The sequence below is a fragment of the Sceloporus occidentalis genome, unplaced genomic scaffold (genome assembly GCF_023333645.1).
Source record: "Sceloporus occidentalis isolate IW3139 unplaced genomic scaffold, rSceOcc1.0.p SCAF_76, whole genome shotgun sequence".
Classification (NCBI taxonomy): domain Eukaryota; kingdom Metazoa; phylum Chordata; class Lepidosauria; order Squamata; family Phrynosomatidae; genus Sceloporus; species Sceloporus occidentalis.
Genome location: NW_028317056.1, coordinates 4955488 through 4982622, shown reverse-complemented (window position 1 = coordinate 4982622; position 27135 = coordinate 4955488). Strand labels below are relative to the sequence as shown.

The 27135-nt window shown below is 43.3% G+C and overlaps 3 protein-coding genes across 5 annotated transcripts; 1 reads left to right on the top strand and 2 right to left on the bottom strand.

The window, feature by feature from the left end:
- The first annotated feature begins 751 nt into the window (after positions 1 to 751).
- Positions 752 to 5255, top strand: LOC149285864 (forkhead box protein J1.2-like). The gene is made up of 3 exons (XM_089494959.1): positions 752 to 794; positions 3411 to 3904; positions 4602 to 5255. The coding sequence occupies exons 1-3, from the start codon at positions 752 to 754 to the stop codon at positions 5253 to 5255; spliced, it is 1191 nt and encodes a 396-aa protein (XP_089351085.1).
- A 7159-nt stretch (positions 5256 to 12414) lies between these two features.
- Positions 12415 to 15687, bottom strand: LOC149285863 (N-alpha-acetyltransferase 60). Of its 2 annotated transcripts, XM_089495051.1 has the most exons (5): positions 15578 to 15687; positions 15242 to 15371; positions 15038 to 15134; positions 12940 to 13174; positions 12415 to 12571 (listed from the first exon to the last, which is right to left on the bottom strand). In XM_089495051.1, the coding sequence occupies exons 1-5, from the start codon at positions 15685 to 15687 to the stop codon at positions 12415 to 12417; spliced, it is 729 nt and encodes a 242-aa protein (XP_089351177.1). The 2 variants fall into 2 exon arrangements, with proteins under 2 accessions (XP_089351177.1, XP_089351178.1); XM_089495052.1 differs by lacking the exons at positions 12940 to 13174; positions 15038 to 15134 and having other exon boundaries at positions 12415 to 12578; positions 15241 to 15371.
- A 3678-nt stretch (positions 15688 to 19365) lies between these two features.
- Positions 19366 to 22889, bottom strand: LOC149285862 (integrator complex subunit 15-like). Of its 2 annotated transcripts, XM_089495063.1 has the most exons (7): positions 22698 to 22889; positions 21780 to 21944; positions 21115 to 21280; positions 20614 to 20674; positions 20189 to 20421; positions 19924 to 19963; positions 19366 to 19594 (listed from the first exon to the last, which is right to left on the bottom strand). In XM_089495063.1, the coding sequence occupies exons 1-7, from the start codon at positions 22887 to 22889 to the stop codon at positions 19366 to 19368; spliced, it is 1086 nt and encodes a 361-aa protein (XP_089351189.1). The 2 variants fall into 2 exon arrangements, with proteins under 2 accessions (XP_089351189.1, XP_089351188.1); XM_089495062.1 differs by having other exon boundaries at positions 20189 to 20674; positions 21780 to 22001.
- Positions 22890 to 27135: the final 4246 nt, after the last annotated feature.

Below are 27135 nucleotides of genomic sequence, written 5' to 3'. Positions count from 1 at the left end.
ACAGGGGTCACTGGTATAAAAAATGATATGTACGTGAGATCTGCTGTGATGTTACTACTACGTCTTTAAGTACAAATCTTCTGTAGTGACTCGCGAATGGTGGCCAAATAGCCAACATGAGTTGCCAGGAGCTAAATATATTCTGGATAAAGTCACCTGTTCTTAAGCAGGGATTCCATCTATACCAAGTGAGTAAAGCACCAGTGCTCATCGTGGCCGAATGTGAAGGAGGCAGCCCCAGACATTAAGAATGGGGTAAAAAAACACAAGACTCAAGTTCCCCGGAATCGTAATACCGTATCGCTAGAGTCACGGACATTCTTATATTTTTCCTTTTTTTTAAACGTGTTACTGATTGTACTCCCCCTGATGGCAGCCCTGTTAATATTGTCTTTGAGTCTCTCCCCACCAGCCCGCGTTCTAAATGGTATGGGATCCGTGCCATAAACCCCAAAGGTTGGTGAAAAAATACATCAGCCCCTACATGAAACCTTCAGGAGAATTGCCCCGGTGTCGGAGCCCGAGCTTCAGTGATCATTTTACCATCTCAGGCTGTAGTATGGAGCCCTGGGCTGACCATCACTGCTATCACTACCATCACTACCATCACTACAATCACTACTATCACTATAGAAGTGAGAAATGTCTACAGAGAATTCTGTGACTTTACAACAGAAAACATACAAAACTTTTTTTTTACATTTTGTAAAAATTGATTAGGTTTCATTTATTATGGGAGCGCTTTCCACGCATGCGTAAAGGAGGATCTCATCAGACCACCGGGCTGACTGGCGGTGAGTATATCACGGTCCTGGAGATGTGTTCAGCCCAGCAAATAATAGGTGGGATGAGGAACGGGACAAATGCATATAGGGGATTCATGCATTAGCATGGGGGACACCACGTAAATGTATAGGAACTGCTCACCTATCATGTGCGTTAAAGTTTTTGGGGACATTCCCCAGATTAAGACGTATGTCTCCGGTTAAGGTGTTCTGAACAAGGGATGATTCCTGATTTTTAACAGTTACATTTAAAAAACAAGATAATTTTTCGGTGATGCTACAATATTTGATTTTTTTCATATATATTGCAGAAAAATACATGAAATACATAGTTGTTCATATAATGATTCGCAAGTTTGTGTTTGGTAAAGCTAACGTTGTAACTGTATTTCAGATCTGCATCGATAGCCCGGGGTAGTTCACCCCCAATATACCCCCCTCCCTGCCAGGAACCATCCAGAAACAGTCACATTCCACCTGCCCAGAAAGCTTGTCTTCTCTGCTGCCCCAGGACAGGGGAGGAGTTTATTGACAATCCCTTAGCAGTTGAGGCTTGAGAATCTCTGCGTCCTCATTGGCTAAGGGTGAAAAGGAACTCCAGGCAACCGGTAGCCAATCAGAGGCCAGAGATCTGTTTAAAGGACTGAGGTCCCCAGAGAGGTAAGGTGACAGAGCCGATTCAGGAGGAACAGTGTTACAAAGTAATCCAGGGGCACAGATCACCGCCCCACACTGTATACTATATACCCTTCATCCGAGAGCCCCGTATAGCTCAGGTAAGATATATATATATATGTATATATAGATATGTATTTAATCCATACGTAATGTATCGCTGCGTCTTAGTCCGTCGGTTCTAGTTTTATCCGACCCTTTAAATGTATGGACTGTAAGAAACTCTGAGGAAATTGTTGGTGCTATAAAAAATAAAACATAATAATAAAATAAATAATAATAGTAATAATGTATGTTAAGTGGTATTATATATATATATATATATATATATATATATATATATATATATGTATGAGTGATACATACACAAATAATCAACGAAACCTAGTTGGGTGTCTTAAATTCTATTTTTTATCTATTATAATGAAGTTTTTTCATTAAAAAAAATTTTATGCAGTAAACATATATGTGTTTTAGCTGCTACCATCATTGATACAAAATGCATTATTTCAAGTTATAGCAATGAAACGTCACTATTGTACAGTTATTTGGACAGTTATTTTTTTTATTGATTCTGAATGCATACATGATGCAGGTGTGTGTGTGCGAGATTAGATATGGTTACTCAGGCATGTATGTAAACACACATACATATATATATTTATAATCCATATTTATATATATATATATATATACTGTCTTATTTATGTATGCAGACACAGTGCAAACTCCCTTAAAGTGTGAGAATTCCGAACCGTATTGACATGACAGCTGGTGTTGTGTATAGAGATTCTGGATACATAAATACGTATATATATTCACATGAAGCGTTACGGGTCACACGGATCAGGTAGATTCTGCTGTATAGAACGGGCTAATGGCTCTTTACTAGCCGTATACCTGTGTTGATTGCCCTGGTAGTCTGTGACATAGTAAGTGATCTCCTGGTAATGATCCCGGGGGATGTCGTCACATCAAGCCCTGCGTAGGAACCGCTAGGAGATCATTCAGATAATGCATGTTATCGCCTAAGAGCACAATATCGGGACTGGCTCAGAGACTGCTGGGTTTGTGTCTAATGTAGGGATCTGACTGCACATTATCAGGACCGGCTCAGCCAGTACTGATTTATATCTAATATAGGAGATCTGACTGCACGTTATCAGGACAGGCTTAGACGGTGCTGGTTTGTATTGCACGTTATCAGGACAGGCTCATGTAGGTTAGTGATCTCTTCCAGGCAGTGAAAGGGTTACTCCGCGGATATAGGAACACTCCCAGGGTGACCCGATGGCAGGCGCTCTGGCAGCGGCAATATATGCTATTTGTTCTGAACACATTAGAACAAACAGTCTCCGGGGTGAGGTCCAGGGGGAGGTGACGGTGCCGTGACAAGCCCCGCTGGGGACAATAATCTTGCTATATTTACGGTCATTATGCAAGAAGCAGCTAAATGGGGAGCAAACGGCAAACAAGCGGCTGTAGAGCTGTGCAGAGCCTCGCGCTAATTGCCGGGTCTGGTAACCTCATAACGTTATAAATCATTTCATCCCCCAGCTACGGGCAGTTCATTCTTCTTATTAATTACATAATATCTATCAGAATAATGTTAATATATGGTTTTCAGACAGCTAGATATTAGTCATTTGCATGTGTTCCTCGCTCTGTTACCTTATCATACTGTCTTATGGTAAAAGGTAGAATGGCTCAGTCTTAATCACTCACATGGACCATTTGACTCATGAAAGTCTATGGGGGAAAGGACTTCATTAAATAAACATGACTTCATTAGCATTTCCATAAGCTGAGTGTGATGTTTGAGCAGGGAATGTCCCCCAAAATGTCACCTACAACGGTGACCTACAGGTTCTCAAAAAACGTTTACTGGAATTAAACTAAATAAAACCCATTGCCGTGAGATTATACTGACTTGCCCTTCTCTCCTCACAGGGCTAGTATCATCTTTCTACCAAGCCAGCACAATGCCAGTGCTCTCTGCTTCCCACCATCACCGAAATCCTGCGGAAGGACAATTTATTCGGGAAGATGACAGCCTCACCAACCTCCAGTGGCTAACAGACTTCTCCATTCTAAGTACAGACTTGTCCTCCATCGCCACAACCTACCCTCCTCCCCCGCGTACTTCCCATGGTCCATGCAGTCCTCCAGCTGGTGATACAGCCACATGCCAGTCTTCCCGTCCCGGCAAACAGAGGTCTGTTATTGGGTCCAGCTCTTGGCCCTCTTTGCCTTCTTCATCACCAAGTCCTGCCCAGGAAGTGGACTATAGAACCAACCCAAATGTCAAGCCACCTTACTCCTACGCCAGCCTCATCTGCATGGCCATGGAAGCCAGCCAACAGCGAAAGCTCACCCTATCCGCCATATACAACTGGATTACACAAAACTTCTGTTATTACCGACATGCAGACCCCAGCTGGCAGGTAAGATAAACCCAACCAACCAAATACAGATCTTCATCTGTCTGCGAAACAGCAGGTCCTGATAACCTTCACCAACCTAAAGGGGCTAACAAAATATTATGGGACTCATAGCCCGATAACCAGTGAACGTTGAAGATATCTAACAAAATAACAAAATCTGTTGAGGTGTAGACTTTGGTTAAGGGGGTTCTCATGAGTTGGAGATATGAGAGAAAATCTGGCTACATATCTCTGTTTTTTTGTATTCATACAGAATATCTCAGAGGGTTCCATTCCTACTTGTGGCCGCTTAAATATTTATTGGTAGCCTGTCTATAGTTTGACATATGCTCTCTACGGTGATCTCAAAGACAGCTGGATAATGGAGCACTTTGTCTGTACTGGAAATGGGATACCTGGGCCAGAGAAGATGGGGAGGGGGGGGGGGGGAGAGAAAGAAGAGAGAAGTCCTTATTCTATTCACTAACGAGTAGGTTACCCAGTGCTGGAAGTCTGTCTCTGGACAGTATCCTGTAAGATATGATGTAATGTATTCTCCACTTAGTTTCATGTGATTGTTGTTGACAAAGGGAAAGGGCCACATACAGGTTGGGGTCAGCTGTGGATGGACTGGCTCTGGTGGCACATATACCTAGTTATCTTTCCTTTAGTGGTTTATTATCCGCATAACGCCATTGTTTATTTTCCTTTGTTTCAGAATTCCATCCGCCACAACCTCTCCCTGAATAAATGCTTCATGAAGGTTCCTCGGGGAAAGGATGAACCTGGGAAGGGTGGATTCTGGCAGATGGATCCCCGTTATGCCGACATGTTTGTGAATGGGGTACTGAAGAGGCGACGGATGCCCACTTCTCACCATGATCCTCCAAGGAGCAGCAAAGTGGCATCCCACCACCCCTATCAGACAGTCAACTGCCCCAACAAGCACCACCTACAGCAGATCTCTTGTGGGTACAAACAGCCTCGCAGGCACGAGAAGCCAAGTCCCGTTTTACCAGCTCTAAGAGTCCAAGAACGACAAGGAGACACGCTCTTTGCATCTGAAGACCCTCTTTACGGCAGCAATTTTGACGACCTAGATCTTCAAACGGCCTTAATATCGATGTGGTGGGAGGGAGACAGCGCAGTTTCTGCTATGAACTCCTCTATGTCAGTCTCCCATGAGATGGAAGCAGCTCAGCAGGAGGCTCCAAGGATGGAAAGCTCTTGGTTTGTGCAGGCAGACAATCAGCCATCTTGGGAAGAAGTGAATGAAGAGCCAGTAGTAGAGCAATGGTACAGTGAAAGCGGCTACACTGAAGATGTACTCTACGAGTGCCCACCTTGGGAACGAGTCGATACTTTGCTATGACATGTAACTTGCTAACAGCCTAGAGCTGTATGACATAAAACAAGATGGCTGACACAGGAGACAAAATGGCTGCAGACTTTTATTGACTATTACCCCTCACATGGGGAGATGTAGTATTTTGTGTGGGACTTTGCCATGGCACTACTTGACAATTAACTCATCTACTTGCAACATTAAACACCCATGGTGGCGGGCAAAATGGCGGGGGTTAGTTTGTTGCCATGGAGATGCGACATCACCGTCCTTCAGTTGCTTTGTGTGTTTTAACCATAGATCAACAAGCAAGGCTTTTTACTTATTTTAATGGATCTGATTATTTTCTTTGGGATGTTTTCTGTAATCGCGGGTCTATATCCATGAACATTAAAGTTTAACGCTGCACTGAAACCAATACTAAAGCTAATAATAATAATAAATAAATAAAAAACGCCAACTTTAATATACCAAGGGAAACAAAAATGTTAAAAATATTTTTTTACAATTTATTTAAAACAGCAAAAAAAAAATATAAATGGCAATAATTAGTGAGACACGGGGCCACGATGTGGAGGAGGGAGGGCGGCTTACATGATACGTCTTGGAGGACGTCGGAAAATGGTTTTGGACATTCTGCCTAAATTGTGGGCGATGTCTCTGGAGCAAAAAAATAAATAAATGAAACCAGACTGAAGTGTCTCCTAGTGTGATTTGAGGGCCGGAAAAATGGTATATATTAATAAAAAAGATAAATAAATGGTATATATTAATAGCTAATAAAAAAGATAAGTTCCATTTACATAAAAAAATAGGTTACTTTCTGATCTATCAACAGCTTAATTTGATTTATATGCTGTTTCTATACACATTATTGGGGCTTTTAGGGCTGTAGAACCCTGCGATGCCCTCATACCCGGCGAACATTCTGAGCTCCTAGAAAAGAGAGGCATCAGGGGAGGAAAGAGGGACTGTCACTCCTGAACAGAGACACTTAGGAGGTATGTAAATGCATCCTGCTGAGCAGTAATGATTTTGATGCGGCGTGGGTCTCCAGTTACAGGTGGGGGTCTGGTTACACTTTGTATACTTCTTGACTACAGGTGGGGTCCACATTAAGCGAGTGCTTTCTGCGCATGGACTGGCATTGTGGACTCGGGGCTGTTGGGTTATCGCGCGCTGCGAGTCTCCCAATGTAATCCTAGAGACCTGCGTGATCATCACTTCTCTCAGCGGATGTCAGCTAATTATTTCCAGCAGGGTCTCAGTTACACCTGGGGTAATTAGACAGAGCCAGGCAACGATTTAATGCAGGAGGTAAAGAAATGGGGGGGGGGGCCACATGTGACCTCGGTGACCCCGGTTTAATTAAAATCCGAGGATGATCAGAGCTGTCATGCTTCGGACTGCGGGTTTTCTTTCTGCCACCCTGCAATCGGCGTGGGGGGTTATAATGCCTCGTCTGTCATCGTCTCCATGAAAGCCCCCCGCAGCCTCTGCACTCAGCTTGTGTATAAAGAGAACAAATGTGAGCAGGTTGCACCTGGATATAGGCCGGCTGAGGGTGATGGGATTTTATAAACCCTTCCAAAAGCTGCATTACAATTGCCCCTATAACGTCCATCTTCCATCTATCCATCGCTTCCTCCATTTTGTTCTCTACATACAAACGAAACCACTTTTTCTGCCCCATTCTCGCCATCATTTATCATGACTTCCTTTCCACTCTTAGCTTTTTTGGCTTCCTTAACCCTTTGAGAATCAGAGGGGTGACCGGCGCACGGGACGCCAGCGGGGTTCAGTCTCAGCTTAAGCAAAGTAGGCCTACCCCTCGTTCTCCACCACTGACCCTTAAAACACGGGGCAAAAGGACGCCCTGATCGGTGCTCGGGTACCTGTGCACATGGGGGGGGGTTACCCCCAGAGCTTCTTTAGCCTGATCTCCCATCATCCTTTTCAGTTCCTCAGTGTTTTCCTCCTCTCTGATCTCCTATCCTACGCTGATTATCTCCGTTTCCACTTCAAGCACGGAACCTTTTAGATTCTTCCTCCTCGTTACAGACACCGGCCTTTCAAGCCTTTACATAAAAAGACAATGCACCGGGCGGTATAAATATTCCAAGACCAAATCTATTATTTACGTGAACAGTCACCTTCCGTGTCTGTCCCTATCAAGCATCTGTTTCTACCACGTCCCTCCTGTCTACCATTTAGGAGTCCGTTACCTCCCCTCCCGTCCATTGATATCTTTTGTATGTAGAAGTCTGGCTCGTATTCTGTTCCATAAAGATGGCCGATGAATGGTCTATTCACCCAATTCCAGCTTCACTCCAAGCTGTGTCCACATCCGCCTCTACTAAAACACTAAAGGAGTCCTTCGGAATCCACCGGCCGGGTCCATGACACCGGTGGCCAACAACCACATAAGTGAAAACTCCAGTTTATGCCAAAGAATACATTGAAACAATCGGCAACTTGGAAACGAACCGCGTTCCACCGGGGGGGGGGGGTTGGTAAACTGACCTTCTAGAAGCTCTGGAAGGCCTTCAGGAAAGGGGCGAAGGCCACAGGTTGGGTCTCCAAAGGCTGCGGACGAGGTGGTGCGGTCGGCCATGACGTTGAAATAATTTTCTAATCCCTTCCTTGTGTTACATTTGATCGAACAAAGAAATGTAACCTTATCAGCCCGCTGTCCCGGTATCAGATAGCTAGAAGTGTTAACTCCGCGCCTGCCAAGCCCGCAACCAGGCTTATTACATACTACATACATGCCTGCCCTGCATGTACCCCGGGATCTGATCGTCTCCAAGAGGCGATCCTGATTGATCCGCCTTCTACGGCGTGACCTCCGGGTTCACGGTGGGCCGGTTTCGGTGGACGTTTGATTCGACGGCACAATGCAAGAGAATACGTTCTATCATTATAACAAAGTAAATGTTTGTTTTAATCAGAGATCTGTTGCTTTCATTCCTCTTTTTCAATATCTGTAAATGGCTACCCTGTTTATTTCACCCCAAAGCCTTTAACGCTACAGATAATGTCATCTGTAAAGTCTAATATATATATACTTCATATGTATAGATCAAGTAAAAAAAGTGGCGTCTCTACCCTTTTGTGTCATTACGGTGTGTCATTTTCGCACAGCCCTTCTTTCTTGGTCTATGCAGTCTACTGCTACAACTATATTAAGTTCTACGTTAACACTGGTTCCCAATTTCCCAACTAGAGTTACCTTTCACCAGATCAGCCATTTAAACCGGACATCTATGATTAGTTGCCGGAGTTAGAGAAGGGCAGCCCAGCCGTGGGCAGAATTCATACACCGGGGGATCCTAAACCCGTTCAGCGAACGGATTCGCCAAGATTTCCCCGTATTATGCAAGATTCAATGCGTCCCGTTACAGTTGGACAATCTGAAAAGCCTAATTATAGACTCAAAACAACAGGTCTTGCAGGTTTTTAACCCTTTTTTCATCGGCAAGAATTTTTTGACATGACCAGACCTGCCCGGCCCTGCCTAGTTGACCCGGCTTCCTCCATTTACTACCTCCCAGGGCAAAGTGACTGGCAGCGGCATAATGTGCTGCTGTCACCGGGGCATGTCCAGACACATCCCCGGTATCACTACCCGCATTCCATCACACGCACTTAACCCCTTGCCCCCTGTGACTACACAGGGGGTGGCATTTTGCAGCCAGTTACAAGGAAAACAAACCTAAAAAAAGCCACTTTGCTTTCCTGGTAAAAGAAATCCTCAAAAACCACAAGCCTCCTATGCACGACAGGCTTAACATTAAATACCCCTTCTCAATAAATGCCAGGTCCTTATGCTTGGGGGCACGTTTTTTTTCTGGTTTTTAGTCTAAAGACATACAACCGGTACTAAGACGATAGAAGATTAGTGACCGTATGCCCCAAATGTCCGGGGTATAGCAGGGCATCATCAGCTGCCCCTCATCTGGGACCGGTGCCATATTGCCATTCCATACACCAAGGACTACCAACACCCATCTCTCCGTGCACCCAAAATAAATATACAGAATGTTGTGGGAGGGGTATAGCCTGGAAGTGGGTGGAGCATGCTACTTGTAAGCCCCTCCCACACCACTGCAAAAAAGCAGCATTATTCAGAATTGGCTACAGGGAACCCTAATTTTTTTTTTTTTATCAGACATTGAGTCAGAAACACAGCCCTATATATACACTAATATATATATATATATATATATTAGTTTCTTATGCAACATCAGACTCGTTTTACATCATTTCAGCATATCGCCCTTTCTTGGAGCCCGACGTAAGCGTGAAGACCTGTATATTCTTACAGCACATCATACGAAGCTAGAAGACTAAGAGAAACAAAAATCCACAGGGGATTCATGGTTACTCTGGCATAAATTTTATTATAATTTTACAACATTATTTTTTTTCATAAATAGAAAACACCCATATGATTTTACGACGACTCGTGTGATTATCTAAATGCAAAATTAAACGGTACTCAAGGACCGGAAAAAAAATAATAATAATCACAGGGTGTTACATATATGGTACACGCACGCACAAACACTCCATATATACTATCCATGAATACACGTATACATCGGGATCGTAGGACTCCAGCCTTCAAGGTAGCAGACACCCTAAGGGTTTAAAGGTAATTATTACTAACTTGTTTAGTGCTACTTAATTAACATTAATTAAAACGACACAAGGAAAGTGGTCTTCGTGCACTGAGCCTGACCCCCTAAACACTCATGCTTATACATATTAATATGCATCATTATATACGTACGATTCAGTGCATGAATGAAAGCGGCCCTTTAACTAGGAGCCCCGCAGAACGCCCGGAGGCTTACAGGGAAGGAAGCTTTGTATGACTTGTCCCGGTTGTACCTATCGGTACAGCCATGTGAGCTGAAAAATATAAATCGGAATAACTTAAAAAATGGTAAAAATAATAATTACGCAAGCGATATATGATATTCAACGCTATATTAAGGGTTTTTATTATTAATCTAGGACGTGATGCTCCCTCTCAACTTTTTTTTTTTTTTTAAATAAAAAGACTTGAGGGTAGGACTAGCCTTCTATTATACATATATATTATTATATATATTATATATGTTACAGTAAGAGGGCTCACTATGAAACAGGTGATAATGCTACTATACGTATCACTCACGTGACATATGTACATATTCAATCACATACATGCGTATACCATATATCATCATATTCCATGTGGTCCCTTAAAAGGAACTATCGCCTAAAAAGAAACGACAACAAAAGCTTCATAAACATCGAAGTAATCATTAAAAAAAAAAAAAGAAAAAGACATTTCTCAAGATTATTAAATGGGATCCAATGTAAAGTGCTAAATCTGGAACATTCTCCCCCATTTCTGATGAGCTGTTTTTCTTTTCTGAATTTACCATTTTACATCGGAATTCCTCCATTTTCTCTGATAGATCTCGGCCCATATTCTCTGTAATAACGTTACTTTTCTGACGAAAGCTGCAAACGTCATCCTCGAGCGGATAAATCTCTAGTCTCCGAGAAAAGATCCGCTTCCGGTTTAAGGATTTGTCCTTAAACTGCACACATTTCTGCTCACGGCTGCCTCCATGAAAGGCTTCAGGACCATAATTCCAGACGATGATGTTTTATTGATGCTGGCTAGCAGTGGCCAAGTAGTTTAATGTGTTACTGTCCCTTTAATGCTACCTGACTGTATGCATATTTATATACAGCGGGGTCCCTCACCTATACACCAGCAGACAAAAGATACAACTTGCCACGTTTCTGTGACTTTCTACAAGAGACTCCATCACATGGCATGAAGTCCTCAGTTCCCAGACTTCTCTCCAACACGGCAGGCTTTCAGGACCTCCTTGCAGAAGCAACGATCAATCAATGTATGAATATTGGCTAAAACCATTTGCCGATCCCAAAATCACAGGTTTCCCGAGGTGGAAAAGTCAGTGTTTCAGTCTTTCTTGAGGATCCATTTGCCTTCAAGCGAGGAGATCCGAATAATCTGCCACATTACGGAGAAGTGTTATGGGGAGAAAATGTCTCCGCCAGTCCTCAAGGGTCACAAATGCACAAGGGCTGTATACACATTCTGTATAACAACCAGCATACTGCCTAGAGATTCACAATGCATTTTATCACACAAAAAAAACATGTAATTCGGCCCTCTATTTATCCGCATAGTGGAATATATGGGAAGGAGATACCTCATCTAGCCCTCTACAAACCCACATTTACAGAGTTATGGTTTTCACCCGATGTGACTTCGCTGTACGCCGATTCTACCCTCCAAGCTGTAAAAAGTCGCCTCACCGTCCCTCTGCAGGCGTGCCGAGGGCAAGTTACTAAGTCGGGCGCCAATAGGTGTCACGTTATTCTTCAACACAACCAGAAACTCTAAAGCACAAAAAACATACAGCCCTAGGGCTCCAAAATGAGGAAGAAATAGGTTGTGCTAATGGGAGAATATTATTAAATTAGATCCAAAGGGGGGGGGGGGGGGGGGTAGGCTACTGGAGAAAGTAGAAGTAAACAAGGGACATAACAATAGGTAGAAGGATACACCCTTTGACGTAGCAGGGTAACCCGTTTAAAGTCATTGTTTTAAGTTCGGATGCACAGTGGACCCATAATGCGTCATGAACAGTAACCCCAACAGGCCTTAAAACAACTATACACATCGTGTCAGATCATAGAGGAGCCCCGTACGATGCGGGTCATAAGGCGGCACTGTCCTGCTGAGACATTGGCTCCGTGTCCTGTCTTGAGTCGGTGGAGAAGTAGATGGTGGAGGGCATCATTCATAGGTCAACTGCTGCTGTTTTGAGGCTCACAGATCTACAGAGAGAAAAACAGTCAGTCTTGACCTAAGACAGCCAGAAACGTAGAAAGCGTTCTGGACGGGCGTTTCAAGAGTTGTGATACAAACAATGACACCCCAAGGACTCGACAACTCAAAGAGTGTAAGTATAATGGCAGACAGAGCTCAAGCTGCCCAAACAGGCTTTGAATAGGACTTTCCCCAGGGCTGAGCAGAAGCACATGTACAGAGATAGCGCTAACTTCGGGAAGAGCATAAAGGACATTCCGGAATATATCGCACTGGTTGGTGGAAACGTACGTCCAACTCCACTACTGCAGTTACCTGCGGTCACATCGTGCGGCTGTACTCGATCCCGCTCTTGGCAGAGATGCCGGACCAGGGCAGCAGGCTGCGCAGGAGAGTGTGAGCTTGACGGTAGATCCTTTGTGGCAGAGAACAAGGACTGAGACCAGCCAGAGCAGAGCCCAAATGCTGCAGATAATCCGTGCGATAGAAGTTAAAGAAAATATTATATATATGGGCTGCTTGGAAGGAAGGAGAAAGATGGAAGAGAGAGATGCGGATATTTACAATCAGGTACAGAAGGGAAGCCGCAAGCATTATTAAGGTAGAAAAATAATAATGGAAGTGTACATTTTTCACTAAAAATGTATCAACAATACTAAATGGTTCTGAAACAATATTCTGAACAACTTCATATTATACTTTACCGAGTGATATATTGACAAACGGTTTTAAACCATAGTATAAAGCAGATATAACTAGAGAAGAATAAAGCGAGGAGTTAGATCTGAGAACATTTTGTTAGACAAACTGCAAGCGGTGCAGCGTATAACGCTCATTGAAGGATATAGGACTGTCCAAGGAGGGTGCCCTCCGTTGAGGTACAGCACGTAGGTGTAGGCGTCCTGCAGGACCCCGCGGATGGAGTAGTAGTAGGGCAGGTAGTGGTGCTGGTGGAAGTGGCGGTTCTCATAGAAGCGGATGGCGCTGCTGTTGGTGGTCAGGACATGCAGGTAGAGAGCCTTGCAATGATCCTGGGCTGTGCTGGAGATGTGGGTCTTCAAACTCTCCAACAGCAGAGAACCTGAACAGAGACACAAAAGGGGAGTAAAAACCGACGGCAAGCGTATTTGAATATTAATAGTGTTTTTGCTGGCCACCACTGGAGAACTTAACCAAAAACACCTAACACAGTAATATGAATGTTTAAAAGTCAACGAAACCACGCTTAAGGGTTTCTAATAAAAGAAACCTTGATTTGATAAGGGAATTATTATTTATACAGCAGTTCAGCCTCCATCCGAATCACAGCATATAATATTTAACGATGATTTAACACCAGTTACAAATACTGAAAGCGCTCATCCAGGCGTACCGTAACTTGGAGTACGCCATGGCCCTTGGTAGGGATCACTCATTAAAGAAAAGAATCATTCGAAATGTACTTTGCTGGGACACAAACCAACGTCACACATAATTAATGAAGCAATCAACATAGCTGGCAGATTTCATGTTCCTTTGTATATTTCCGATACACGCCGGGATTATTTTATACTATCTGGTCCCTGCTAGTGCTTAGCGGCTGATCACTCAACCCGATCAGACTACAGAACCACATTTACCGACAGATCGCCATTTGATGAGCGTATCTTGGAATAACATACTCCTCCGCTTTGCACACAGCTATAAACGTTACTTCATTTTTGACCGTCTGCTCCGAGTAACGGTGAACTGATCGCACGAGCAGCAGCCTTCGATGAATCTAGTGACCGACTTGGTCCTGGCTCTCATCAGAATGGTTTTTTATACTTTTTATTCTGCAGCGTTCATAATGTTGACTTGTTGATGTTTGAATTCCCTTTTCAATATAAATTACTTAAAGGGGGAGTCCTTGAACATAAAGCACGTGGGTTAACGTTGACAAAACCTGCTTTTACATAATTTTGCTCCAGTCAACTTTCTTTGCCTGCAGACCTGGAGGCCGCCATTTTCTTTGCACAAACACTTCACTGAGCAGTTACTTTACGGCAACGCTAAAGAAGTCCATTCGTCCATAGACTTTCATTAGCCAGAGTGTCCGGCTATGTGAGCAAGACTGAGCCATTCTACTGTTTCCCAACAGGCAGTTTGATAAGGAGTCAGGGTATTTGTCTAGTAGATTGGGGATCAGATAACAGAGCGAGAACTCATACAAATGGCTAATATGCAGCTTCCTGAAAACATTATATTATGGGGCAAAAACTAGAACAGCTTAAAAAAAAGTGCATTATTTTTAAAAATATCTGATACTAGTTATAATTAAAAAACTAATTTTAACTAATCAACTTTAAGTTTTTCGGTGTAATTATATCAGAGCTATTTGATTACAATTACAGCCAAATCTACATCAGCTCAGTTGGGTTCAATTGAACAACAAATTACCATTACCAACCCCCCCCCATGCATTTGTAATGCGGACTGAGCCAATCAGCAGCCACCTACGTGAATGAAGAATCATCCAAGTGTGGCTTTACTCAGGCATATCGATTTCAAAGGTTTGTCAGCTAGTTAAAGAAAAGTATCATGTCCATTTAAAAAGTGTTCCTTTGTCACGTGAGCAAAAATGCCATCAGCTGAAGAGGGGAAGGAGTGGAAACCACTGAAATCTGTCACTGCCATCGGTACCGGCAGCATCTGAGCCATTTCTTCAATCAATCGTATCAAGGTGTAGCCACGCGTGAAGTGGCTGCAAAACATTTGGTTCGCGAAGTGCAACAAAAATAACAGAAGTCAGAAAGTCACTAATAAAATGCATCGTTTCAGCCCTTCATGGGCTTTTATTAGGATTTTCGGTCTACGCGTCAGACAAAAAAAAAAAAAAAAAAAAAAAAAAAAAATTCGCACAAAATTTACACAACCCTAGCAAAAGGCTTCTGTAATCACGAGCGCTGACAAAGTTTTTCCTCACCGATCCCTTGTTTGCGGAAGTCCTTCACTACTCCCAGGCTCAGGATGTATGCCACCTGCGTGTCCCCAGAGAATCCGGATGCCAAGATGTCCCCATCCTACCAAAAGGAGGAAAAGGAGAGGGTAGAGAAGGCTTTCAGTCTTCAAATAACACAAATATAAGCAATGCCACTAATTCATATCTCAGGCTATCATGCTTTCTGACCTCTTTGTGCACTTTGGTCCTGCTCTTTATTTCTGCCACAATCATGCCCACGATTTGCCCGTGGTAAGTGGCAGCCAGGGAAAAGAATTTCTTGTTGGATGTGATGTCCCTGTACCAGGAGTCCGGGTACCTGCAGGACACAAAGACAGGGCTAATGATCAAATAGTCGGAGGGTCCGTGTGTTCAGTATCTTCCAACAAGTCCATCAGCAGATGCCGGGATCTGTGTCCTCAATGGGATGGCATGTCGTGAGACAGGTCACAACCCCAGAGGATGGATTTGGGAAGCTTGACCGGCTAAAATGGGATTTACTCCAAAAAAAAAAACGATACTCACTCGATGGGGAACCAATCGGCACATAGCTCCTTCACTGTGTCTATGTCATCATGGCAGAGGAAACGTAGGACGGTTTCAGCGAGGGCAGTGGTGGTATCCTCCTCGCTCATTCACACCTGCGAGGAACAGAAATACAGACGAAGCCTTTGAAACAACGTCATGACATGCAAAGGCAGGCAACCTCAGGCCAACAGGTACATGTCCTGGGGTCGCAAGAAAACATCAGCAGATAATTTTACTCATCTCAACATCTCTGTTCCTCTCCTTTAGACCAGGGGTTTTAAAATCAGCCCCTAACCTAACAAATGCACATAAAACATGCATGCCAATTAGCTATGTACTGGGCATTATCTGGTAAACGCAGTGTGTTTATGACCATAAATTACTGGGATCACTGCCTTGGATGCTAAATATATGCTTTTCTTATATTGATCCCCCAGGCGCTTACAAATAAGTGGCAATTTATGCACAGCAGATCTAGATCAGATCAGACCTCTGCACCATTTATCAAGCCTCACATACTGTGCCTAACGTCAATTAACACCCTCCGCTTTCCAGGTAGTACCGCTCGAGCTCAGCCTCCTGAATGTACGTACTGAAAGAGAAGATCAGCCCCGTGCACACTGACTCTCCGAAACATATTCTTGCAAAATGTAAACACAGACGACTCTTCCTGTGCCGAACGGTGCAAGACGAAAGCCACATCCTTTATCCTGTACCCCAGAAAAGCTTCCTTATTGCTTTACATAAATACAAATTACGCTCCCTCGCACCCACAGATACCTCCATCCTTAATGTAGGTCCTACTGATACATATGAACCCGATAACACGCAATGCATCCTCACCTTGTATCCGGAGCAGGCTGGTCTCCGGTCAGCTTCTCCTGGCTGAACCCTGAGCTTCCACAACGCTTACAGACACTCCATAAGCTAAATGGATACAAAGAGTCAATTGCGTCCCCTCCAAAAAAAAAACACATTATGGTAAATAACGTTAATCAATGATTGATAATAATATCCCTTTTTTTTTTTTCTTTTCTTTTCAGAACGACCAGCATCACTTCCTAAAGAAGCGTATCGCAGAACCACCATTATTTGGACAATGAGTAAAATAGCGCCACTGTAACGCTAGAGCTTCTTTATTATATATATATATATATATATATTCTTACTGAATCCAGGCCCCTGAAGAAGTCCAAAGGCCCTTCGGGATAATACCCGCATATAACAAAGACAGGGTATAGACGACACTAGCCTCTGACACCCCCGTGATCTAATGAGCTGACCACACGCAATGTCACGGCCACCGCTGCCTAATGGGATACGGGTATGGAGATTACATACTTCTGGGTTGCATTACAAGCACCGCATCCCGGTAAAAAAAAAAAAAAAGCACAAATAAATGGAACCTCCTGGTATCGTAGTTTGATGCGGACGCCGGACATTAAAAAATATTTCCACTAATAACAGGTTACGGGGTATAGGGCCACCGTTATAAACTAGATTAAGGGGTCCTAGGCCTCGCTATATCTCATACAATATTATAGAGTTAAAAGGTAGCAGCACAATCAGCAAAGATGCCTGCAATGGGGGGCTGTGACTGTGCCCCGTTATACCGGATTTCTATGAAGACTGGTCCTGAAAAACTGAGCTATGGGCCAGATACTAGCCAGGGTGGGCTCTGACCCTACTACACAAAGCCCCTCGCTCTGGCCCAGCCTTACCGGGAGTCACTGTCTCCGCAGACTGGGTGATTTTGCAAAGGTCACCGAACCAGCTCTACCCTGTAGGTTACGGACCCCCGGGCCCCTGTTGTGTTATATAAACCCGTTACCCTTTTACTGAAGCCTCGGCGTACGGAGCGGGGTCCCCGGCAGGGCTGTCCCAGCGTCACACTGCCCCCGTTACTTCCGCAGCTCCACTGCCCGTTGTTTTGCTGTCACCGCTACGGGAACTCGACAGGGTCAATCCCTGACCGCGGGAGCGAGCGCCTTTTTTTTTTTCCATCATCGGGGCTCGGGCACGTTTGCGTCTCCATAACAACAGGAGGGAGCTGGGAGCGTCTACGCATGCGCTGCTGGGGCTGTGCGCGATCTGGTTGACATGATTTGGTTGGCAAACCTTTCGCCAGGGCTGGCATATGGGTTGGATGGCAACTAGGGGTCCATCAGTTGTGTCAGTATTAACTACAGGGCTTAGAACATGGCTCTTAGAGTTGAGCTCAATTCACAAAACAGAACCATACACTTGGGGTGCAAGTTCACTAATTTGCGTTCCAATTTGTAATTTAAATCACTTCTTTATCAGGTTTTAAGATGATGATTCTCAGGGATCTATTATGAACCAACGTCGGCATCTGTGCAAAAGCATTTCCCAAGTAGCCTCTAAATACATCTGACATTTATTAACCCGTTCTCAGTGAGGGTATTTTGTACCCCAAATTTTTTTTTTCCATTTTTATATTAAGTTTCTTTAACTACGATTCTCTTTTTTGATTTTTCATGCATATTTGTTTTTTCAATGAGATAGAGCTTTCTTTTGATACCATTCCTAGATGTCGTGTATAGTCCAACATTTATTATGAACACATGAAACCTTTCTTGCAATATTTACCTATAATTGTCCCTTAATAAAAGTTTATACTTGAGCAAAATACCACAAAATATATTGTGTCTTGAAAATACCCGTGTATATTTTTGAATGGTTTGCCCGTTCCCAAACTAAAAATTTTCAGCTTTGATTTTGTGAGCCCTATGACCCATTTGGGACTGTTTAGCAGCCCGTCATTTTAAAATACCCCAGCAAATACCCCTTATCATGCAACCAGCTTTTCACCCATCTCTGGCAAAGTGGGCCGCAACATTTGTTTGTCACCTTTTTCTCCAACGCTTCTAAGTTTATTAGGAACGTTCGCACAGATTACACGCAACCGCAGAGAAACCGACCAAAGTGTATTCAGCTGCGTCACCAGATTACAGAAATACCCCACATGCATAGGTTTCTGTCTAATTTTTTAAATCTACGGGGCACATCACAAGACATGTTCACCCAGAATATAAAGAGTTAAAGGATAATACACCATTAAAGCACAGTTTAGATTTTAAAAAAAAAAGGGTATTTTTACAAGTATGCCAGCCTTTTTCTTTTCCTTGTGTACCCGTTTTTCTGGGCCAACACACCCATCATTTTGTTTGTGATTTATTGATTTTATTTGCATTTACTTACCATTTACTTTTTTTTTTTTTTTTTTTTTAAACAAAACGTTTTATAACATAGTATTATTGCATGACGGCATGGAAAATCACGAAGGCTTTAACGGGTTAAAGAAAGACTCGCATAAGAAAGAAAAAAAAAATGAATTTATTTATCCAGGAATCGAGGGGTTGTGCTTTAATCTTAGCTCCAAATTGAGTTAACCCTTTGAATGGCAGATTTGTTGTTTTTTTTCCTTGGATCACCAGGAGAAGGGACGATCTTCCTCTGCATACAGCGCATAACGGGACTCAGTAAAGGCAATGCTCATTCGTTAGGGAATCCGTTCCCTCCCCAGTACCGGCACTCGGATTCATAGAGGAGTGCAAACTGTTGTATCAACGTGGGACTTCTAATGTCAACATGTACAGAATGATGGGGTTATAGTTCATCACCACTCGAACTATATTGTGCCTGGCCTCCTTGCTTATGTTGTCCCTACACTATGGGTCTGTGGATCAGCACAGGGTAACAACACGGCTTCCCTCTGCTCCCAGCAATGCAAACGCGAGTCCAGCCTTACAGCAGAGGATAACTCAACGCATCGGTCGAAAAGGGAAGGTCATTCCCGGCATGAAAGTCTGTACAGGGTGCTCTGGTAGGGCTGAATGGGCTGGTAGTGGGGCATGGGCGGGTAGTGGGGCATGGGCTGGCATGGCAGGGTAGCCCAGCGGCGGTGTGTGAATATGAGGGTAAAATCCTTGGGTCAAAGTGGGGTGAGCAGGAGGAGGCTGTACAGGACCGGAGATCACCAGTTGCAGGAGGCTGAAAAACAGACATACAGAGGAGTTAAGAGATTTCACTGATTTATAAACATATGTATGTGCGGAGTAACTACGAGCTGAACTGTGTACAAAAATGAAACATTCTGTGCAACATAAATGGCCAAACTAGCCTTATCAGACTAGAAAGTCACCTGGGGCGCCCTCATCATCAGACTGTGGCAATTCTCACTAAAAGTTTGGTGAGACCTCTGCATGTTGGACAATTCATGAAAACCAACAGCATACCAATTTCCAACAACACACCAAAATAAGTGAGCGGTTATTCCCATTAGTTCCTTAGTTTAGGAAAGGACCCTCTGCACTACTCACTTGTTATGGGGAAGCCGGCCACAAAGCGTCCGAAGGTCATCTGCAAAGGACAAGAGAAGTGTCTGTTACCGGGGGCCACGACTCTGGTGGCTACTGATAATGAATACGCAGACTCACAGAGGATAGGAACACACAGGAACAGCTAACACACTATAGCATCCTTTTATTCAGCACAGGAACAGGTTAAATATTTTGGAGAAAAACATGTTTAAATTGTTTAGTACTTCCCGTTTGAATTAGTCAGCTTTCCTCATCGAGTACTCACCGCGTGCACAAAGCAAGGCCCCAGTAGCCATGGCCACTTGCAGGGCTTGCGCCAGCCGATCCAGGGCCAACTCCATTTCCTTCTCAGCGTTCAAAGGGTTAAGTTCTTCGCAAAGCTGTCCCAGCTCATCCACGAGAGGCACGAGCTGCTCAAATAAGAGAAGTCCCAGCCGCCCGTAAAGGCTCTTCTCGGTCAGGTGGGTCTGAAGAACCATTAGACCTTGTAGCACGCTCAGGTGGAGCTTGGAGTACAGGTTCTGAGTCTCCGCCATTGGCCCGCTTCCCGCGGCTTTCTGCTTGCGCCTGTAGGCCAACGGGGCTATCACGCACCATCGTATAAGACCCATGAGAGGCGAGAAGTCCAGGAAGCCAAGAGGAAGGTTGGCAGTTATAGGGGTGTTAAGGAAAGTGATGAGGATAAGTCGAGGGTCCTCAAAAATCCAAGAGACGATCATTTCTAGGAGCTCGTGAGGGGGAAGCAGCTCCTCTATATGGAGAGAAGTATAATTTTAAGCATTTCATTTTGTTAGTTATGGCAGCTTCAAGCTATTACAGGGCTGCTCTAAACATTCAGTTTAATAGAACCTATGGTGTTTTTCAGCAGTAAAGCCCTGAACAAAAAGCTTTACCACTGGTCAGCCTTATCATTACGAGAACAAACAAAAACCAAAATAACAGAACACTGTAAATAACTGTATTAATAGCTAGGAAGTTCTGTATGTCCTGGGTGTGACACAACACCAGGAGAAATAAAAATGGACCTCCGGTTGTTTTTTTTGTCTGCACCAAGTGCAGTGCGGAATCTAACTAAACAAACTAAAGCAGAAGTAGCCTCTACTCAAGCCTCGGTGAAGGGACTTTTCAGTGGAGCAACATTATTCACTAACCCGCGGTGGAGAGGGTGAAACTGGAAAGTTGGTCACTCACCTGTGGACATATCATAAAGAGCTGCCACTGCGGTGATGAACTGGCAGCAGAAGCGAGGGCTGACATTGAAGATCTGTTTGAGTGTATGGATGGAGCCAGGAACCAGACCACAATAATCATCTACAAGTGTCTTGGCCAGACGTACACAGTACACTGCCGGGGTCCGCTGTCAGGGGTGAAAGAGTTTACAAATTATACCATAGCTAAATAGGACTATTCCTTAGTAGTCATTACCACTCAAAATTCCACTGGTAGCCTTAATAATGCTTGACTTCGTAGCACAGCGATAAACTGCATACATAGCGTGTAGGTGATGGTTTTTAATTGTGCTTTCCACAGCCCTCTGACATTGTGCTCTCAGAACGCTTATTATCATTAAACATTCTGATGGCTTTAAACATTCTTTGTATTAACAGCTTGCAATGCTGAAGTTGTCTGGTTTGTAAAGGAGTCAAAACTCAAATCACTGAAGCTTATGTATAGAAAGCAGTTCTGATGCAGTTTTTAAAATAGTCTGATCACCATGGAAACCAATGGAAAAGCCCAAACTAGAGGCTCGTTCCATAAGCTGCTATGATAATTATAATTATGATATTTTAACCTAACATGACCTTTATTGTGCCAAGGACTTTGCACCATAGTAGAAAATTAGAGGTGTTCTCTACCTGCAGCCAAGAGGCAGCACACTCCAGCACAGGCACCTTACACACAGCGACGGCCATGGACGTCAGCTTCCCCAGCAGTACCATCCGCTGGTCATCCGCTTTGTTGCCTTGCGGGCTGAAGAGTGAAGAGAAGATAACTTGCCGCACTGGCTCCTTGTTCTGGTCCTGAAAGTAGCTGCATAGTATCTCCAGCAGCTGAAGCTCCTGTATGGCACTAAGACGCTGTATAGAATAGAAGAAAACATTATTAGCCGGCTGATAATTAACTGAAAAAAATGGGGGGAGAACGCACAACGTCAAAATTAATTTAAAATCATTCAAACCCGTATCAAAAAGGACTGAAAGAAAGGTAGAGAAGCTCTGTGTGATGTCTCTTTGCCCATCATTATTTCTCCCATGCATCTTAGTGCCTTACCCATCTTCTAGTTCCGTTGCAAATCACCTGAATGGGGCTTATTCGCTAAAGATAGAGTTTGCAGGAGAGTTGCAGTTTCATCTCACTCATGCTACATTCTGAAGAGCAAATCCCAGTGACCCTTGGCTTCTAGAAAATCTACCACACTTATTGAAATATGCATTATGCAGGGCCACCTCACAGATGTTTACCTGCCAGGAATGATCCTTTATAATGCATACCGAGTTAATTACGGCCTCCACCTTTCCCCATTTTACATGCAAGGTCCGGTGTCTCTCATCGCGTTTGTTACCCCGCTGTACCGCACAGAACTGCCGAACCTAGTGTCGGCTTAGCCCCTTGTGCACCACAAACTGCATATTTAAAACGATTAAAACATTGATCACGTAGAAAGCAGCCATGATTTGCTTCTGTTGCTTCAAATAAATAAAATCTGCTACAAACATTAAGCGCTGTGAATCCCCGTGACAATCAGCACTGCAGATCTGTACTGTCAGCGTTACCTTGGGGTGAGAGCCACGATCTTTCGGAACCTGGAAAACAAATTCTTCTAGCAGCTCGATGGGCCCTTTCTCCACCAGCGGCACTGGGGCGTTCTGCAGCTGGCTGCTAAAGTAGATATCTAAGTGGTACAGGACTTCCTTGGCTGCACTGAGAGCGTCTCTGCGCAGGAGGGAATGGCGGATGTCACTCATCTTGTTCCTAAAATAAAAAATAAGTGTTGCTTAAGACAGTCTTACAAATAACACAGCCTGGTTTATTATTTATTATTATTATTATTGCTACACTTAAAGCACAAATATGACACGCTATATTTACAATATACTTGTTAATATGTATTATTATTACTAAAAATATTAATAACGTGGCTATGAAGAGCCCATTGCCGTAAACCAGTATAAAGTAGAGGTTTCGGGAAATGTAGCACTTCGGAGTTACCCCAAACCCCCCCAAAAACAAATAAAGCCTTGGCATAGCTTATCACCTCTTCCCCTCAGGGTCATCAGCTCTTACTTTAATAATAATAATAATAATACACAACCAGAACCATGCACCGGCAAGGACGGCGGCCGCAAAGGCCCAATCCAGCCCTAAACGGCCACCATACTCACGGATGGGTGGTGCTAGAACCCACGCCTCGCTTCCGTACGGCCATTCTTTGACATGCTTTTTTTTTTACATTCAGGATAAAACTTTATTATTCTAAACAAGGCCGACACAGGCGCTCACAAACACACACGCACGCACGGAGCTGCTCGCTGCGGAGGGAGAGTGATGCTCCAAGCAATATGGGGATTATTGTGAATACAAATTATTTAAATTACAAGAAATGAAATAAAATTGATTTTCAAAATATAAAACTTTAACCTAAAATGTATTTACACCAAAATGGATCCTGTATGATTGACACATGTATAAGGACCGAATATTCGGTCACTAATGGCATTTTTTGCCAAGGATTCCCAGAAAAAAAAATATTTTGGCAACACAAAGTAACTGGGTGTTCTTATTAAATTGATAGTACGGTGCAGCAGAAAATACCGTCCCCCATCCTCTGCAATCTGTTCAGTGGCACCTACCCATGTATATATCCTGTTGCATGGTACAGTATGGGGCCAAATACATTTGATTGTTGTAAATCTACGAGCCGTTGGTATGTCAGCAAGGCCCCGTATGCTTACTAAAAAAAAAATACAAATGTCATTAACGGGCTAGTAAGGACATTCTTAAAGTGCCCCCATCTGCACCAAGAACCTTAGGGGCCACTAAGACTCTCCTAAGTGTATACTCATCCTCACCGTCAGCCCTAAAATCCTAACGTCACCCATCACTCTCAGAAACACCCAGCACTTTAGGAGGATGTCTGGCAGAGGTGTGACAAACCCATCAACATGATATTCCCTAGAACTGAAATACATATCTGCCCCAAGGTTCTAAAGCCAACGTAACAAGAAAACACGTAACGATGATTCGGTGTTTTGATTTTGCGGAGATTATCTAATAAAATACATGTGACAAGTGACATCAGATAAATAAATAGCGTGCCTTCGTGATGTTCGTAGGGCGCTATTTACTTATGATCATCTCCTTCTGGGGGTTATATTACTGTATACAGCGCTGGGGGGGTTATATTACTGTATACAGCACTGGGGGTTATTACTGTATACAGCACTGGGGGTTATTACTGTATACAGCACTGGGGGTTATTACTGTATACAGCGCTGGGGATATATTACTGTATGTAATACTGTACTGTGTATTTTATTCCCTTTTGATCATGTGGTTATCGTGCTTAGTTAGCAGAAAACTATTTCCCTATCAACTTCTCAGTTTAGAACTAATTATAATACAAATTAAAATGACAGCCGGTTCCATGTTTCAGGATATTTACCAAAGAATTCGAAAAGCCAGTTAAATGATTCCTTGAACGACAGACAGCATAGAAACGTTATCAGAGCAGCGTCAAAGGGTGCGGCGCAAAACCAAAATCATTTAAAAAATCTTAGGGATTTTACAAAGTTCTTAAGAATTCTTTAAGGTCAATAATGTGATTATCAGGGCATGCTGTCTGTTTTCAGGCCAGGGCCACCTCCAGCTTTGGGCTTAAATTCCAGACACCCCTAAGGTACAAGAACCATTGGCGTTCACTCGTTAAGGCTGTAAAGGGGGACCTTAGGCAGAATCCCCATAAGGATTAACGGCCGTCCTCTCGCCTTGCCACAAGGTCCTCTTAAAACCATGGTGCTCTAAGACATGCCTAGTGGACCATTCTGCCTGGGGTCTGCATCTATGGTGCACCTCAAGGACTTTAAAATGTGTTAGTTGTATATATATGTGTGCCAAATACCACTTCGGTGACCCAATAAAATATCTGCAAATATCAAAAATCAGTTTTGGCCACTTATTTTACATGATACAGAAAAAAAAAAACCTACAAAAAAGATATATAGTGTGTCTTTACAACCCCGCTTCTAGAGATTTAGAGCAGGTCTATTTCAGATGAGGGTTCATGTGATTCCATTCCAGACCAGACAAAAAGTGTGAGCTTTAGAATTCCAGTAAAAAAAAACACATTTTGAGTGATTTTCTCCAAACCTAGATCAGACCAAAAGCCAAGTCTGTGGCTGTTGTTCTACTAGAGCTTCTATTTTCATCAAACCTTGATGCTGTCACATATTGGGATCATAGGAATTGTAGTTTGGGGGAAAAAAGAACATTTGAGATGCTACCAAAACACATCACACCATCCTATATACAAAATGAAGCTTAAATTGTTTCAGCCCTTCCTGTATGCTTATTCTTTTAATTGCGTGTTTTGCCATCGCTTCGTATAATGCAGATTCTTGGTAATACAAAGTATCTCTCCCGAGTGCCATACGGATGTGCAATGTATTTCTTAGCAATGTTTGGTTACATAGAATGGCTTGATCACATACAATAACAGTCTCAAGGGTTTAGTCACAAAGAAGCACATGCGGGACATCTGCCCCAGGGCTCTTTAGGGCGTCATCATATACCTTTACAAGGCCCTATTACATCATTTTCTTTTCATTCACCGGTTTCTTTCCGCATGTCTAGCTGTCAGAAAAACAAGACAAAGGCATAATAACCATGTACTACAGAGCGATACAAAAAATGAATACGAGTGTCTGACTAGTTATTATACCTGCGGACTTGGAGCTCACCACTTGGTTAGTCCTGACTCGTTCTCCACAGATCCTAAGCTTTCTGGAGGTCATTACTTTTTATTAAGACCATAACATAGAAACACAGAGTTTGTCAGAAGATAAGAACCATTCAGCCCTATCTAGTCTGGAAGTCAAAAGCTTGTCCCCAAAGTTTACTTTTTTAGACAATCACCGCTGTGTATCTTAAGGGTCCCCCGTTATCCCTGTTGACAGCTTTGTAAAGTCAGAAGACAGATCTGAACCCTCAGGGTATCTTGCATTAAAACGTTTTAAAAGTGGTCATATTACAACCCCACCTAAAAGAAGTCCACTTGTCTTATTACAATACCACGTCATAGAATGTTCCTTGTCTTATCATGATACCATGTAATAAAATGTTCTTTCTGATTGATCCATTCCGTTGGTTTCTATGGTGATAAGACCACTTTCTAAAAGTGGCACCAGAATCACTTTTTTTTTATAATCTATGATCATATTCTACGTATGCTGCTATACATAAAGAAGCAAGTCTGACCATGAGGACGTCTGCCATCACAGCCGGCCAAAGGGGCCAAATCGGGTACTTAATAGCTATCAAATACATGAATAAAAATCTTGTAGTGATTTGGGGGCTTTTGTGTATTTGGGGATGTTTTGTATTCCCCTGTGGCGAGACTACAAAGCCTATCATCCAAACCCAACCCCCTGGATGATGGAGTTTGCAGTGTAACAGCAGCTGGAGAGCAGTCATTGGCAGGTATTATATGTAATATTTGCTTACACTGGATTAGCGTATGGATTGTAGCCCTAATAAACCCTATTATAACCGGATAATGTCAATATCCCTGGAGTTTTCCTGCTCTTATCTTCGTGGACCTTGAGTTCTGTTTTTTTTACAGAAAGACACCATTGTGCTTTGCTTTTATACGCTGACGAGGAACTGACTTTAGGACAAAGATAAAAAAATTGGGAGGTGCAGAATTGGGTCACCTCTGGCTTCGTGGGAGGATCTGTCCTATATAACCCTGAGGATCTCATGAAACAAGCCCAGAACCTGTTATTATCGGGTGGAACGGAGACGACTCACGGAACGAAGAGACAGCCTCACGGAACTCATCAGACACCTGCAGGTAAGAGACAATGGCGGAGCAATTTACATCATCCCGGTCATCATACTTACTATAGAAAATATTTGTATTAAATATATTTGAACCAAACTACAATCTCCTACACCGTTATCTTCGGTTTATGATTGAAGAAAGGTTGCGGAAGT